This window comes from Castor canadensis, chromosome 5 (assembly GCF_047511655.1).
Source record: "Castor canadensis chromosome 5, mCasCan1.hap1v2, whole genome shotgun sequence".
NCBI lineage: Eukaryota > Metazoa > Chordata > Mammalia > Rodentia > Castoridae > Castor > Castor canadensis.
In genome coordinates this window covers 131241642-131256602 of record NC_133390.1, presented here as the reverse complement: position 1 = coordinate 131256602, position 14961 = coordinate 131241642, and the positions used below count along the sequence as shown (strand labels likewise).

The window sequence follows — 14961 nt, the reverse complement described above, 5'->3', positions numbered from 1 at the left end:
GAAAACCTATACGGTAAGGGAATATGAAAACAATAATTAAAAAAAAGGTGAGGTGACTTTTCTAGCTTCAAAAAGACTTAAAAGAGATATTAAAAAACACCACAACCAAATATTATGACTGGATCTTCACTGGATTATATTTGAACAAAGCTGTTATTTTTTATTATATTATTGTTGTACTTGGGGTATATTTTGACATTTACAAAAGTGCTTGCATTATAACTTAGTTAAATTCACTCCTTCCATCATTCTCCTTTACCCCACCTCCCTCCTTCTTAGAATAGTTTCATCAGGTCTCATTTTTCCATTTTCATACATAAGTACATAATATTTCCACCATATTCATCTTCTTTCACACTTTCCTTATATCCTCCCCTCTCTCACTGGTACCAAGCCCCAGACAAAACCTAAAGTTTTTACCTTCCTGTCCTTCATTTTCAAAAAAAAGATATTTTGCTTGTTTAAGTATTTGTTTTGTTTGTTAGGCTGTATAGGGAGTTTCCTTATGACATTTCCACATACATATGTATTATATCCTGAATTGGTTCATCCTCTCCATTTTTCTCTTTTCTACCTTAGTCCATTTCTTTTTTTTAAAAAAAAAAATCATTCTTTTTAAAAAATTTTATCATTTTAACATTTATGCACATGTGTATACATTGTTTGGGCCACCTTCCTTCTACTCCACCCCCCTTCTTATGGTGATTTCAACAGGTTTAAATGTTCTACATTCATTTTTATGTAGAAAATACATTAACCACATTCACCTTCTTTACTTCCTTCTTTTATCCTCCCCCTCCTATTAGTGCCCTTCCCTTAGCATGACCTGTTTTTAAAGCTGCTAGTAAAAAGATCTTTTTTGGACAACTGGGACATTTGAATACAGACTGGATACTAAATGATATTACTATTTTATTGGGTGTAAAATTATATTGTGATTATATAAGGGAAATACTGTTTAGATGCATACTGAAGTACTATGGAAGAAATAAATGTTTTGAATGTGCTTTAAAACGCTCCTTTCCGCATCTATAAGTGAAAAAGTGATAGATAAAACAAACAGGGAAAAATGTTGATGGTTACTGAAGCCAGGTAACAAGTTTATTTATGCTTGTTGTATTATTTATTTTTATGTATATGTAGAAATATTTATAAAAAGTAAAATAAAGTAGCAACTCTGTTAAAAAAAAAAAAAAGCAACATCTTTCTTAAGAGGACAATTCATACCCTTCCAATACTTCCTTTGTCTTTGCAATGTCCACAAGTGGACTTTGGGAAATAGAAATTAACATGAATACTTTTGCAGACAGTAATTTTAAATTCTGCTCAATATGATGAGGTTGGAGCAAACCTGCAAGAAGCAACAGGAGTCCTGATTCCCAAATCAAATGGCTTCGCTGAAAATCAGGGTTTTGATATACTAGCTCTGAGCAGTAGAGTGCAAGGCACAGCAGAGCAGCAGAATAATAATGGCTTTGGTGCCAAAAAGTCAAGAGCCAATGGGAGCTCTGTTAGCACAGAGAATGGCTTCTGACCACCCAGCAGGAACGGACAGCTCTGAGTTTAGACCCATGCTCCATAGTGGTGAGGAGCTCACAAGGTTGGTATCACTGTACAAGAAGGTAGAGGCAGGCCCTCTGATCTAGAAATACACTTTACTTCTGAAAACATACTGGTCAGGACTCAGCTCCAAAATAAAATGTAAGCTAACTAAACATACTTAAGTGATCTAGGATGAAGGTCTTTTTCCCGTGGAGCCACAGACTCACTCCATAATCTCTGGCAAGTGTCTTCCCTGTCTTTCCCTGGAACAGGGTGATGAGCAATCACTCTGGGCTGGGCAACATGCTCTCTATCTTCATCTCACACTTTGGGCCTCTCCATCTACTTCTTACGAGCCAATCCATTTCTAGGTACTGCAACTCTAGGCCCTCACCTATTAGAGAGCTGTTTCCTGCATCTTGACACTCTCACCACTTCCCCAAATCACTGTAGGTTTCTGTTACTCTTTCCACCTCACTTCTGACACCATGGCCAGAGAGCTCTTTATAAAATGTAAATCAGAACTTATCAATTCCATCAAACTGAAATCTAAATTCTTTAATGCCCTGATGAAAACTGCACCATATAGACTAGACTTCAACAGGCCCACACTCAGACTCAGTGCCCACAGTATCAGCTAGAGTAGCTTCAGACAGTCCTAATGCCCAGGTCCTACCACCCAAGAACAACTTCCTTGTTTGGGGAAGAGCCAGGCACTGGCATTTTCTAAAAGTTCCACAGGTGATTCTCCATGGTTGAAAACCTGTAACCTACCGCACTGAACTTTCAGATCCCCATACACAGGCCTTTATCCTTGCTAGTTCCCTGCCCAAAAACACACTTTTCATCACTCCTGACCCCTTGACCCAGTTAATTCTTAGTCTTTGGGCCCCAGCCTCCATGTCCCTTCCTTCTCTTCCCTCACTGTCCAACTCCAGCACAGGAGCCCTTCTATACACCTCTAAGTCACTGTTTTTCTCTCTAATGCCATGCACTCTCTAGGAGACTGTGGGCAGTTCTGCAAAGGCAGGAACCCAATACTATCTTTCCCACAGAGGAGTCTCAATGCACATTTGGGTTAAAGGCAGAGTAACAGGAATAAGAAAGGGGCACTGAAGCCAAGTAAGCAACAACAGCAACCAGTAGAAAACAAACTTAACAGTGAGTGCTTCCTACCTGATGCTGCTCCAAGCGTTTTGCTCTCACTAGACACACTGGCCCTCACTGGGGGATGGGTGTCCTGTCTCATCCACAGGCATGGTAGAATTTGAATACTTTTTCCCAGGCTAGACTGGATCATCATCCTATTTATGCCTCTCTCATAGCTGGAATGACAGACTTGAGTCACTATGCCTAGCTATTGGTTGAGATGAGAATCTTGCAAACTTTTTGCCTAGCATGGCCTGAAACCTGGATCCTTCCACTCTCTACCTCCCAAGTAGTTGGGATTATAGGTGTAAACTATATGCCTAGCCTGTTGTGCCTTTTTTAAATGATGAGTATACCCTCAATACAAGTAAAGAGCTTCCCAGTATCATATCATCTTAGAACTGGGAAGAGATGCTAGAAAGCATATTATCCAATTTGTTTATTTTATAGATAGGAAAACTGAGGCCCCAGAGAAGGGAATTAACTTAGAATCCTGAGCACTTAGAACCTGGATAATTGTAAGATGAATGGTGTTAGGCCCTGGACCAGGCTCTTGATGTTCACTGTTCACCTACTGCTTATAACTGCCCTGAAGTGTGGGGGTGACCAGTTCCATCTTTTCTGAGGGGAGACAAAGTGGACAGGGAAGGCTAGTGACAGTTGGAAACTTAGGTCTGTCTGACACTGAAGTCCAACTCTTCCCATAGTCTCCCAGGGCCCAGCCCCTCCACTGCCCACTTCTCCCTCCACCCCCTCAGTCCAAGGGTGGAGGGGGAAGTGCAGTAGGGAGGAACTTTATCTCAGCTCTAGGGGAAATGGGGGCTGAGCCACCTCCTGAACCTCTAGTAGAAGTAAATGCACAATGAAGTTGGTCTAAGGTCCTAGATGGAAGCAAAGTGAAGAAGTGAACTCAGGCCTTTATGACTCCAGGCCCAAGGGCAACAGTACAACACTTCACAGTTAGGCTCAACAAAGATAAATGCTGATGAAAGAAGAATATCAAAGTAATAGCCCAAAAGATAGCTGAAGGTGACTTGCCCTCACCTGGGTGAAGTACATCCTAGAGGAATTGGAGCCCAGAAGTTTGCCCTCAATGTGCTGCTGTACCCGCTCCAGGATGCTCTCTTCATGCAAGAAGTGAACTTCATGCTTTGTGGGGTGTACATTGACATCCACATTCTGGGGGCTGATTTCTAAGCTGGCAGGAAAAAAAGAGGACTATTACCTCAGACCGAGGGGAATGGGGAAAAAAAAACCATACATGGTTTATTCGTGATGACCAGACAACTTGGGGATGCCATACAACAGTGGTTAAAAACCTCAAGATCAAGTCTGAGTAGTTGTTCAAATGCTTTCTCTACTACTCAAGAGTTGTGTGGCTTCAGGTAAGTTATATCATCTTTCTTTGCCTACTTCATTTGGAAAGTGAACATAATAGCATTATCTGTCTCACGGATTTATGGTAGGAATCCATATAAACTACTTTGCATGTACATGGCACATATATTATGTATTAACATAATACATCATTCTAGAACTAGCAGAATTTATTATGTTACATAATAAGGCAAGTCACAAATTTTCTGATTATATGAGGATAAAAACTTTCCTTCACTAAAATGTAACACAAGAGTCAATTCAGAGTCTGCACTAGCTATCAGTTTATTGCCCCTGCTTGAAAGCCATTGCTTGCTCTGTGATAATGGAACTTTGCAATATGAACCTCTGTCACTAGAGGGTGCTGGAGGAACAATGAAGGAGGAAGAGGTTTCTATGCCATGTTTGCCAGCACATGGAGCCAGCAGCATGTAGGATGGTGCAGGGAAGCCCCTCTTCCACATTTCCTCATGCAGTTAGATATGGCCGCATGTTCTTCAACAGGGTTGCATCTCATTCCAAGGGTGGAGGGGGAGGTGGAGTAGAGAGGAACCCTATCTCAGCTCTAGGGGAAATGGGTGCTCACTACACCTGCTATTTACCTCTTATATCCAACCACCATCACTTGAATTCTGTTTGCTATTCTTTCGTTAAACTTCCCTTGTTCTAACTGCTGCATATCTTCTACCTCCTGTTTAGACACTGACTAGTAAGTACAAAGATGAAACAAGGTGATAACTTGACGTTTATTATCCCACAAGGGAATACATAGGGAGTCAACAATTCTACATTTAATCTAAAAACTATTTTGACCATGATTTTCACTCACCCATTTCAATCAAAACTAGAAAAAAAAAAAAATTTAACTTTCTAACACAGTTTCTGCTCAGAGGGCTATGGTTTAAGACATTTTAGTATGAACTATGGCCTGCACAAGTAAATACAGCCCTGTTACTAAGAGAATGGTCTTTTATCATGGTGTGATAACAAAAGCCAAAACAAGCTAGTAGCAGAGCAAGAAAAATGGAAAGAGATCCTCTATAAATCAGCTCTTAAGACTGTAAATTTCTTTAGGGCAAGACACCACATTTTTTCTGTATTTTAAATACACATGTATAATCAAAGTACCAAATTATTTATGATTGCTAAATTATTTAAGTGAACCACTGGGCAATGTACAGGAGACAGATAAGACTCTCCATAGGGCATACAACTTTCTTTCATGGAAGGAACGCTACAGCTGTTTCAGCTTCGCACACTGACCCCAGCAGAAGGAATATTCAGAATCTCCTGAGCACATCTCTCTACTCCGTCCACAGGCTGTTTACCCTTCTGAAGGGGAGAGATGTTATTCACTTTCCTATCATCAATACAGTGGAAGCTCTTTGTGAGGTTCTGCTAAGTTGGTAAATAAAGAATTGTACCTTTTACCTGTGAGATGGGACAATATCCCTTTGCCAATAGTGCATGGGATTCACTCTGATTGGGTTATTAGCAAGCCCATCTCTTTCACAGAGAAGAGCCTGATTTTTACCAGGAGTAGAAGGGAGATTCAAGTTAAGTTAATGACAACATTCTTTTATTAGCACTTAGAATTTTTTTCACATTTAACTCATAGACATACATTTTTTATTTATATTACCACTAAATATACATACAAAAGGAAAAAAAAAGCCAAATAAGTCATTCTTTAAATTTCACATTCAGTCCAACTTCCCTGAATTACTTCTATTCTGATAGCCACAGACAAAATCAAAGAATTTTGATATTTTAGAAAAAGGAAGAGGGGATGAGAATGACTTAGAGGAATAAATCAATCATTATAAAATGACAAATTCAAAGATGTCAACTTTGAGAACAAACACATTAGTAGAGAAGATGGACAATTAAAGTAATTAAGTGCTTAAACAAAGATGCAATAGGACCTTGAAAAACGCATGAACCTAGAGAAAAGAAAGTGTGGTGTCTTGTGAATCCTACATGAAGAGTTTGCTGCTTCATTACCTGAGATACAGGAATGGGTGTGTGTTTTTGGGCAAATATGCTGCATACACTGTTTCTATGGCTTTTCTCAAAGAAGTTGATTCTACCAGACGATCTGGAAAAAAAAAAAGGAACGTGTCCTTAGGGGTGAAGTCAAAGGTGCATATTCATACCAAGTCATTACATCATTTTAGGAAGAATACCTCCAGAGTGACAGCTTCACCAGATCCTCAGGAATAAAGGCTCCTGTCACCTATCACCCATCCTAGCATCTCACTAAAGGCTTGGGACTCTCTTCTCATCCAAGTAGAAGAGATGAGAGGGACCTGGAGAGATCCCTTCCACTCAAGCAGCCCACAGGGATTAACTTTGCCCTAAGTGGGCTCAGGAGAAAGTGCAAACTCAGCTTTTAGACTTTTTATCCTGCAGACACACACTGGTTGCCTATCACACATGGCAAGTATTGGAAGACATTATGCTAGTGAATGAGCTAATTCCAGCCCCAAAGTGGCTGGCATTATAACAGAGATGTGTGTGCTAAATGGTGAGATGAGAGAGTAGTTAAACTTTGCTCCAGGAGTTCTAACAGTAGGGTACCATACTGAATAATGAAGGGTAAGAGCAACATTTTCAGAATTTAAGGTGGTACAAATATCTGATTTCATATTTAAGATAACTTAAGAAATGAAGATGATTTGGAGTGGGTAGATAACAATGAAGACTAAAGACAGAAGAAAATATAAATTGAGAAAACACAGTTCTCCCTTCTCCCCAAACAGAGTTTTAGATGATTGGCTAATGATCTGTTGTCTGTATACCTGTCGCCAAGGATACGTTACATTTCTGCATTTCCAACAAGAGGAGTGGCTGTGATTTCATCAATGAGAAGACTGCTGGGTTTTTTTTCTTTCGTGTCCTTACCACATCCACAGCCCCTTCAACAATATCATTGAACTCTGTAACTCATGTCCAGTCCACACAAGCCTAGAGCAGGCATACGTACCTGACAAGAAGACAGCTGGATCTCCTCTGCTGAGAATTTTGAACTTGAGATAGGCCAAGGAAGTGTTCTTTGTCCCTCCAACCTAGGTGAACCTACATACTGGCATGCATAAGAATCTGACTATTCTTTGCTACTGGGAACCTGGCATTGTGATCAGAGTAGCCAATGTTAATGCAGAGACTGCACGGTAAGCAGTTCTATCAGAAACACAGACACATGCCAGTCAGACAGCACTTAACCTGAATTTTGCTTGTCTGCGCTGTGGTCAAAATTGTGTGCATGTATTCTCCATGATGAGGAGAAAAATATTTTCTGAGCCTTACAAGTAATAAGCTTTATTATATGTCAGGTTTAAGTCCTTCCTAATGCAATAGGAAAAAACCCTGCTAATATAAATGAGATTAGCAGAATCACCTATACAATGATTGGCTCTCTCCTTACTGTTCCTGTTTTACGTTGAACAGGTGCTATAACATATGCATAATTTGAGATATCCCACAGTCACTTATTGCTATAAATGCAAGTGGAGAACATACCATTTCCAATAGAAAACAAACAAGACAAAAACTATAAAACTATTATAAAATGCTTTAAAACATGAATGTAAATGCAAAAATTATAAAAATAAAATAATGATAAAATAAAATAAACAAAACTACAAAGGTAAAGAATGTGTAAGATAAAATTATTAAAATGAGCACATGGAAAAATACACCTTGTTTCTGAAAGAAAAACTGAGTTTGGACTGCATTTAGAATTATGTGTCATTAAACTAAAGCAGATACCTTAAAAGCAACTGAGGCCAATAGGAAAAGGGGAACAGGTACTAGAGAAAAGGTTAGATCAAAAAGAATTAACCTAGAAGGTAACACCCACGCACAGGAAATCAATGTGAGTCAATGCCCTGTATAGCTATCCTTATCTCAACCAGCAAAAACCCTTGTTCCTTCCTATCATTGCTTATACTCTCTCTACAACAAAATTAGAAATAAGGGCAAAACAGTTTCTGCTGGGTATTGAGGGGGGGGAGAGGGAGGGGGCGGAGTGGGTGGTAAGGGAGGGGGTGGGGGCAGGGGGGAGAAATAAACCAAGCCTTGTATGCACATATGAATAATAAAAGAAAAAGGAAAAAAAAAAAAGAATTATGTGTCATTGCTATGTCACTATCAAAACCTGGAAATAGCCAAACAAGTTATTACAAGCAGAATGGAAAACAGTATTTACTTAGTAAGAATCATAAACAACACATCATCAAGAAGACAAGGACTGGAAAGGAATTTGAGAAAAATCATTTAATTTGTTCCTTCATTTCCAGAGCTGTTCTTTGTATCATAAATTTCATTCTTTAAAAAGAAAAACCTCAAACAATATACACACATGTGAATAAATGAATAATTTAAAAAAAAAAAAAGAAAAACCTCAAAGATCTTAGTATTCAATTTCTTTAGCTACCTATGTCCAAGTATCCCTCTCCTCTGTGTCCTACTGTGCAAGGTCAAAGAGTAGCCCTTGATGTATGGATATTGTGAAGCTCTGCTTAGGCCTGATGTGAAGGCTCCAAATGGCAGCAGGAAAGGAAGGTATGCAAGGCTCACAGAGTCTGAGATACCCTCTCCTAAAATTCCTCTTAGTGGTAAGAACCAAACTGTGACAGTCACAACTCCCTGTATAGCTACCCTTATCTCAACTAGCAAAAACCCTTGGTCCTTCCTATTATTGCTTATACTCTCTCTTCAACAAAATCAGAGATAAGGGCAAAATAGCTTCTGCCTGGTAGCGAGGGGTTGGGGGAGGTAAGGGGGAGGTGGTAAGGGAGGGGGCGGGGGAAAGGGGGAGAAATGACCCAAACGTTGTATGCATGTACGAATATAATAAAAAAAAGAAAAAAAATTTCCAAAGCCTTAAAAATAAAAAAAGATTTTAAATACTCAAAAAAACAAATAAACAGGATATACCCAAAAGACTGTTACTCCAGAGGCACCTGCACATCCATGTTTATTGCGGCACTATTCACAATAGCCAAGTTATGGAAACAGCCAAGATGCCCCACCACTGACGAATGGATTAAGAAAATGTGGTATCTATACACAATGGAATTTTATGCAGCCATGAAGAAGAACGAAATGTTATCATTCGCTGGTAAATGGATGGAATTGGAGAACATCATTCTGAGTGAGGTTAGCCTGGCTCAAAAAACCAAAAATCGTATGTTCTCCCTCATATGTGGACATTAGATCAAGGGCAAACACAACAAGGGGACTGGACTATGAGCACATGATAAAAGCGAGAGCACACAAGGGAGGGGTGAGGATAGGTAAGACACCTAAAAAACTAGCTAGCATTTGTTGCCCTTAACGCAGAGAAACTAAAGCAGATACCTTAAAGCAACTGAGGCCAATCGGAAAAGGGGAACAGGTACTAGAGAAAAGGTTAGATCAAAAAGAATTAACCTAGAAGGTAACACCCACGCACAGGAAATCAATGTGAGTCAATGCCCTGTATAGCTATCCTTATCTCAACCAGCAAAACCCCTTGTTCCTTCCTATTATTGCTTATACTCTCTCTACAACAAAATTGGAGATAAGGGCAAAATAGTTTCTGCTGGGCATTGGGGGCGGGGAGCGGGAGGGGGCGGAGCAGGTGGTAAGGGAGGGGGTGGGGGCAGGGGGGAGAAATGAACCAAGCCTTGTATGCACATATGAATAATAAAAGAAAAATGAAAAAAACAAACAAACAAACAAAAAAACCAAACTGTGATAGTCAATCAGCAATAAGTATGTATCAAAGAGCTGAGCACATATTAAGGAAAAAAATTACAGAAGCTTTCTAATCAAATCATACTTTGGCATGAGGTTTCCCCATGTAATCAAATCTGTGGGTTATAGGGGCATGGTGACTCTTGCCTGTAATCCCAGCTACTTGGGATACAAAGAAGGGCAGGATTGCAGTTCAAGCCCAGTCCAGGCAAAAGGTTAGCAAGACCTATCTGAAAAATAACCAAAGCTAAAAGGATTGGGAGTGTTGCTTAAGTGGTAGAGCGCCTGCCTACCAAGTACAAGGCCTTGATTTCAAATCCTAGTAGAGCAGAACAAAAACAAAAACAAAAAACCAAACCAAAACAGAACCCCAACCCCCACCACCAACAAAAAACCCAAAGCCAAAAACCTATGTATTTAAAAAATTTCCAGTTTTCATAAAATTCTTTGTGTATATATTCCCCCAATTAGTTCATTTCCACTTACGGTTGATGAACAGTAAGAAAATACACTTCTTCACCGAGTAGTTTGCATTGGATATATAGCCATTCATTTTGAAAGCTAGGTTTTTATCCTCACACCCAACTTCTATCAGTTCTCTGGTGAGAAAAGAGAAAAACTTGAGGCTTTAAAAAATAAAGGGAAATTCAAACATTATAAAAGAATCAGAATTGGAGCACACAGGGCTCTTTCTTATAAACTAACTGACAAATGGACTGCAGACCTTAGGTTGAGATTCTCTGGGTCTACCTATCCACCCATTCATCTGTCCATCTGTCCATCCATCCATCCATCCATCTATCCAACTATTCACTCGCCCTCCCATTCTTCCACTCACCCATCAACCCACCTATCCACCCACCCACCCTCCCACCCATCCATCTATCCATCCACCCAGTCAGTGTTTTCAAGCACTTTATGTATATGCCATGCACTACTCTAATTGCTTGGATATAATGATGAGTGTAAGCTCTTGAGGCTTCATCTTGCTGAAAGGTTTTTGTATCTTAGTACTAAATCTCAAAGATATGATTCCTTATTATACTGAATAGCACCACAATGGGATTCCAGTGTGGTGTTCCCCAGAGTGCATTCATTGGGGAAGGGAAGTTAACATGAAGACAGATGAGCCACACTTATTTCTGTCTGAAGGCCTTCAGAATGAACCTACTGGCAACTGGTTAATTCCTACTTCACTTTAATATTTCAGGGATTTCTTTCTTAAAAGAGCCTTCTCTGACTATCCCTCTCTTTGACCCCAGAGATTCTTCCATCACACCCTGCAATTATCCTTTGAAGCATCAAGCACAATCTGCTAACAAATGGTCTAATTTCCTCATGTCTTTCCAACTAGAGTCTTCTAACGGCAACAATAATCTCTGATTTGTTTGCCACCATATCCCTTCCACATAGCATAGTGCCAGCATTCAAGAGGGTTTGCTGAATGAATGATGCATGCTTTTCCTGCACTAATGTGTGCTCTGGATAGAGGGTGCATCCTGCAGTGTTTCCCACATACATGGAACCAGCAAACCCTTTCTTCTCTAAATGTCTTAAGAGGCTGGTGTTCTGAAAACCTGCTTTGAGAAATGCTGCTTCAAGGGATTTCAAATCTCCTATAGTCCCTAGGAATTTCATAACAACTAATTTCAAGTCTTAAAAAATTTAGTCAAAAATTTCAACATTAACTCATTAGAACAGAATTCTCCCTTTGCTCTGGGAACACAGTTAAAAAATTAATTAATTTACATGTAATTAGAAAAATGTGATTAAAAGCAAATTGGTTTTTCCCTTGTTAGGAACTTGGTTTGTCTCAAAGAATGAATAATTTGTCCTTGAAAGTAGAAATTTGGTACTGAGACAACTGCTGCTGCTTTTTTTCCTTTGAGACAGTTCTTGCTACATATGTAATCCAGGCTAGCCTTGAACTTACAATCCACCTGTCTGAGCCTCCTGACTGGTGGTGGGATTATAGGTAAGAACCACACCAGGCTGCTTTTTGGTTTTTTGGTGGGATTGGGGTTTGAACTCTAGTCTTCCCGCTTGCAAGGTGCTCTATTGCTTGAGACACACCTCCAGTCCATTTTGCTCTGGTTATTTTGGAGATGGGGTATCTGTCCAGGCTGGCCTCAAACCCTGATCCTCCTGATCTCAGCCTCTCAAGTAGCTAGGATTGTAGGTGTGAGCCAGCTGCTGTTTTTAAGACTTTTGAAAAAGTGAAGGCAGGGCTGACTTCACTTTGTGTGTATCCATAGCACTTTGTGCATGCTTGGCATATGGAAGTATTTTTCCCTTCAGTGTATGATGGAGGCACTTTGGGCTTTGTAAAGTTCGTAGATGTAGCTAGGAATCTGTGATGGAAATGGTGATTTGTGCCCACAAATGAGAGCACCAAGAAAAATCCATAATATACTGATAATATAATGATAATGAAGGCTTAGTAACACCTGAAAATCTAGTTTTTAAAGGTAGGAAGTACTTAATTTGTCTTTACATTCCCAATTTCTGACATGCAGTCTGAAATAAGGGAGGCAATTAATAAATGTTAAGTGATAAATGAAATCCTGAAGTGCTGACAGTGAAAATAAAGGGAAAAGAGGAAGAATCAGAAGATGACAGAATTCTTTTACATTATAAATATTTGGAAGACAAGAGTCCTAGAGAGAACATGCTGACTTATGCCTGTAGCATTTAGGACACAGCATGTACCCAGGAAGTTGATTACATGAAATAGTGACTCAATTAACAAATGTGAAGCATGAACAAAAAGCATACTGAACAAAAGCAAACTCAAGGCAGGTGCTATCTTGACAGATTCCAAAATGTGATAGGATGATCAGTCAAGGCAAGGAATGCAAATTTTTTTTATATGTAAGTTATCAACATACCTACTAACAGCATTTCCAAAGATAGAGCGAATATTGTCCACGGTTGTAGCACCGGGTAATGTTCTGACGTCAGCTACTGTCTCACCTTGCTAATAAATAAAAAGAACAGAAGACAAATGACTTACTATCTCACAATTGTGACAAACAGGCAAACTATTAAAAGTTCCCCTTTATTTCTGTTCATAATACGAAACCATCACCCGCAAATCGAGAACTTACTTTTTTAACTGAAAAACTAATTCCTGAATTGTGTATTGAATACCTGGAAAAGAAAAAATAAGAGATAAGCAAAGAGTGGCCAAATGCACAAGAGATTCAGATTCAAGTTCCCCTTTTAGTTAAATAAACTGGTGGATTTACAAAAAAAAAAAAAAAAAAAGTGGTTTAACCAAAGATATATGCAAACAAAAACATCTTTGCACATCCTATTTTATTCACAGGAAAATAATCCAACAGACTTCTTCATGAAGATATCAATACTAAATGACTTGTCAAAACATAGGGTACTCTGTGCTGTTACAGGTTGCTGACAAGACTCACCATAATCTTGTTTTCACCTGCAGTTTTTATTTTCACAGAAGACTGGTCTGCCTCCCATCCTGAGAACTCAGATTTAATAATCTCTACACAATTTTATTTTCTCTCAGAGCCCTCAAAAGATTCTCTTCCTTACCAATTTTTCCTGCCCCCTAAGACCAGCCAGGACAAAGGTCAGAGCCTTTTCCTGATTGGCCATTATTTATCACTCCTCTCTTCATAGGCTCCATGAACTGAAGCATTACAGCTAGCAAAATGCATTTATTAAATAACAATTTTTCACTTTACCACACTTAAAACCAAAACAACTATAGAACTCCTTTATTTTCAGGAGATAATGAATATTCTGACACTGATTTATTTAATTCCAAATGGGTAAAAAGAAACTTGATATATAAACTCACATTTTACTGTGGGCAAATATTCTTATAAGAACTAAAAAACAATTAACACAAATTCCTATTACTTTCAAAGACATGTGGGTTTAGAGGCCAGGCGGGAACCATTCGTAGCAATACATTAAGTCTACCCTGGATATAATGCTGTTTTTGCATTATATCCCCTCTCCTTCCTATAATAGCCTCTCCTTCCTATAATGGCCTCTAAGTTTCATTTGTGAAACTATCTTTACCCTATTCCACGTGATGCATATTTAGTAAAAGACTACCAACCAGGAAATCTTCTCCCCAGAGCCTCTAGCACATGATCATGTGACCCAAGGCAGGCCAATCACATGCACTCTAAGGAAATGGCTCCAGAACAGAGTCAGGAAAAGAATAGCAAAAGAACAGGGTCATGACCTCAAATCCCAAACTCACATTGGTTCCTGTCCTCCCCAAAGAACAACTGTTTACACCTCTTCCCCCTTGGTGAGTAACTCCTACATTTCCAATAAATTTTTTTTCAGCTTAAAGTAGTTAAGTTCAGTTTGTTTTGCTTGCCACCAAAGAACTGTCACCAACCTAGAGACCAACTGCTTCTTCCTGGGAGATCAAAAAAGCTCAGGACTGGTGACCACATTAACCACAGCAGTATGTAGGCTAGGCTTACTGTCTGTAGCTAGCTCACAACTGTTCTAATTTGAGAGCACTGAAACATATTCCTTTGGTGACAGAACTCAGAGACCTACTCCCAGATTTTAGACAGTACCTGCCAACAACTTCCAAAATTTTTCCATATTCTTCACTTGGATTTTTTAAAGCTCTTCTCCTTGTGGTTATGTTGTAGAAAAGGTCCTCCACCTGAATAGAAAGATTGATTCATTTTGTAAACCAATGGACACACAAGTAAAGAAAGACTCAGGCTGTTCACCTAAAGCTGGTCTTAAGATAGTGAATCCAATGCTATTTATACATCCAAGTACTGACTGAGAGAAGGACAAGGAACAGGGCAGCATCAACAGGGTAATTAAAGGATATTTTTCCTGCCTCCCATACTCATTCATTCATTTTTCAATAGTAATGGGGACCAGCGCTATGTCAGACTCCTTGCTTTGTGCTAAAAATATGAGGACAAATTTTAAAGCACAGTCTAGCTCAGGAGAATGCACAATTTAGTGAGGCACATGTATAAATTTATAAGTAATTACAATATTATGTGGCATTCAAAGATATTTTTTAAACGAAAGATAATCATAAAATTTCCAAGATAATTTGGAGTTCTTAGAAGTCACACTGTGGTCACCCTAGTAAGGCTCCATCTTGACAAGCACTGAGAAGCACAGATT

The 14961-nt window shown here is 39.2% G+C and overlaps 1 protein-coding gene across 2 annotated transcripts in view; it reads right to left on the bottom strand.

The window, feature by feature from the left end:
* Nucleotides 1–14961, bottom strand: part of Mlh1 (mutL homolog 1) — a 47172-nt gene that overhangs the window by 22818 nt on the left and 9393 nt on the right. For both annotated transcript variants that reach the window (XM_020168955.2, XM_074074160.1), the window contains exons 6-11: nucleotides 14385–14476; nucleotides 12918–12960; nucleotides 12699–12787; nucleotides 10297–10409; nucleotides 6073–6166; nucleotides 3736–3889 (exon numbers count right to left, since the gene is read on the bottom strand). In XM_020168955.2, the coding sequence (XP_020024544.1) occupies nucleotides 3736–3889; nucleotides 6073–6166; nucleotides 10297–10409; nucleotides 12699–12787; nucleotides 12918–12960; nucleotides 14385–14476 (585 nt within the window). The remainder of the gene's footprint in view (nucleotides 1–3735; nucleotides 3890–6072; nucleotides 6167–10296; nucleotides 10410–12698; nucleotides 12788–12917; nucleotides 12961–14384; nucleotides 14477–14961) is intronic.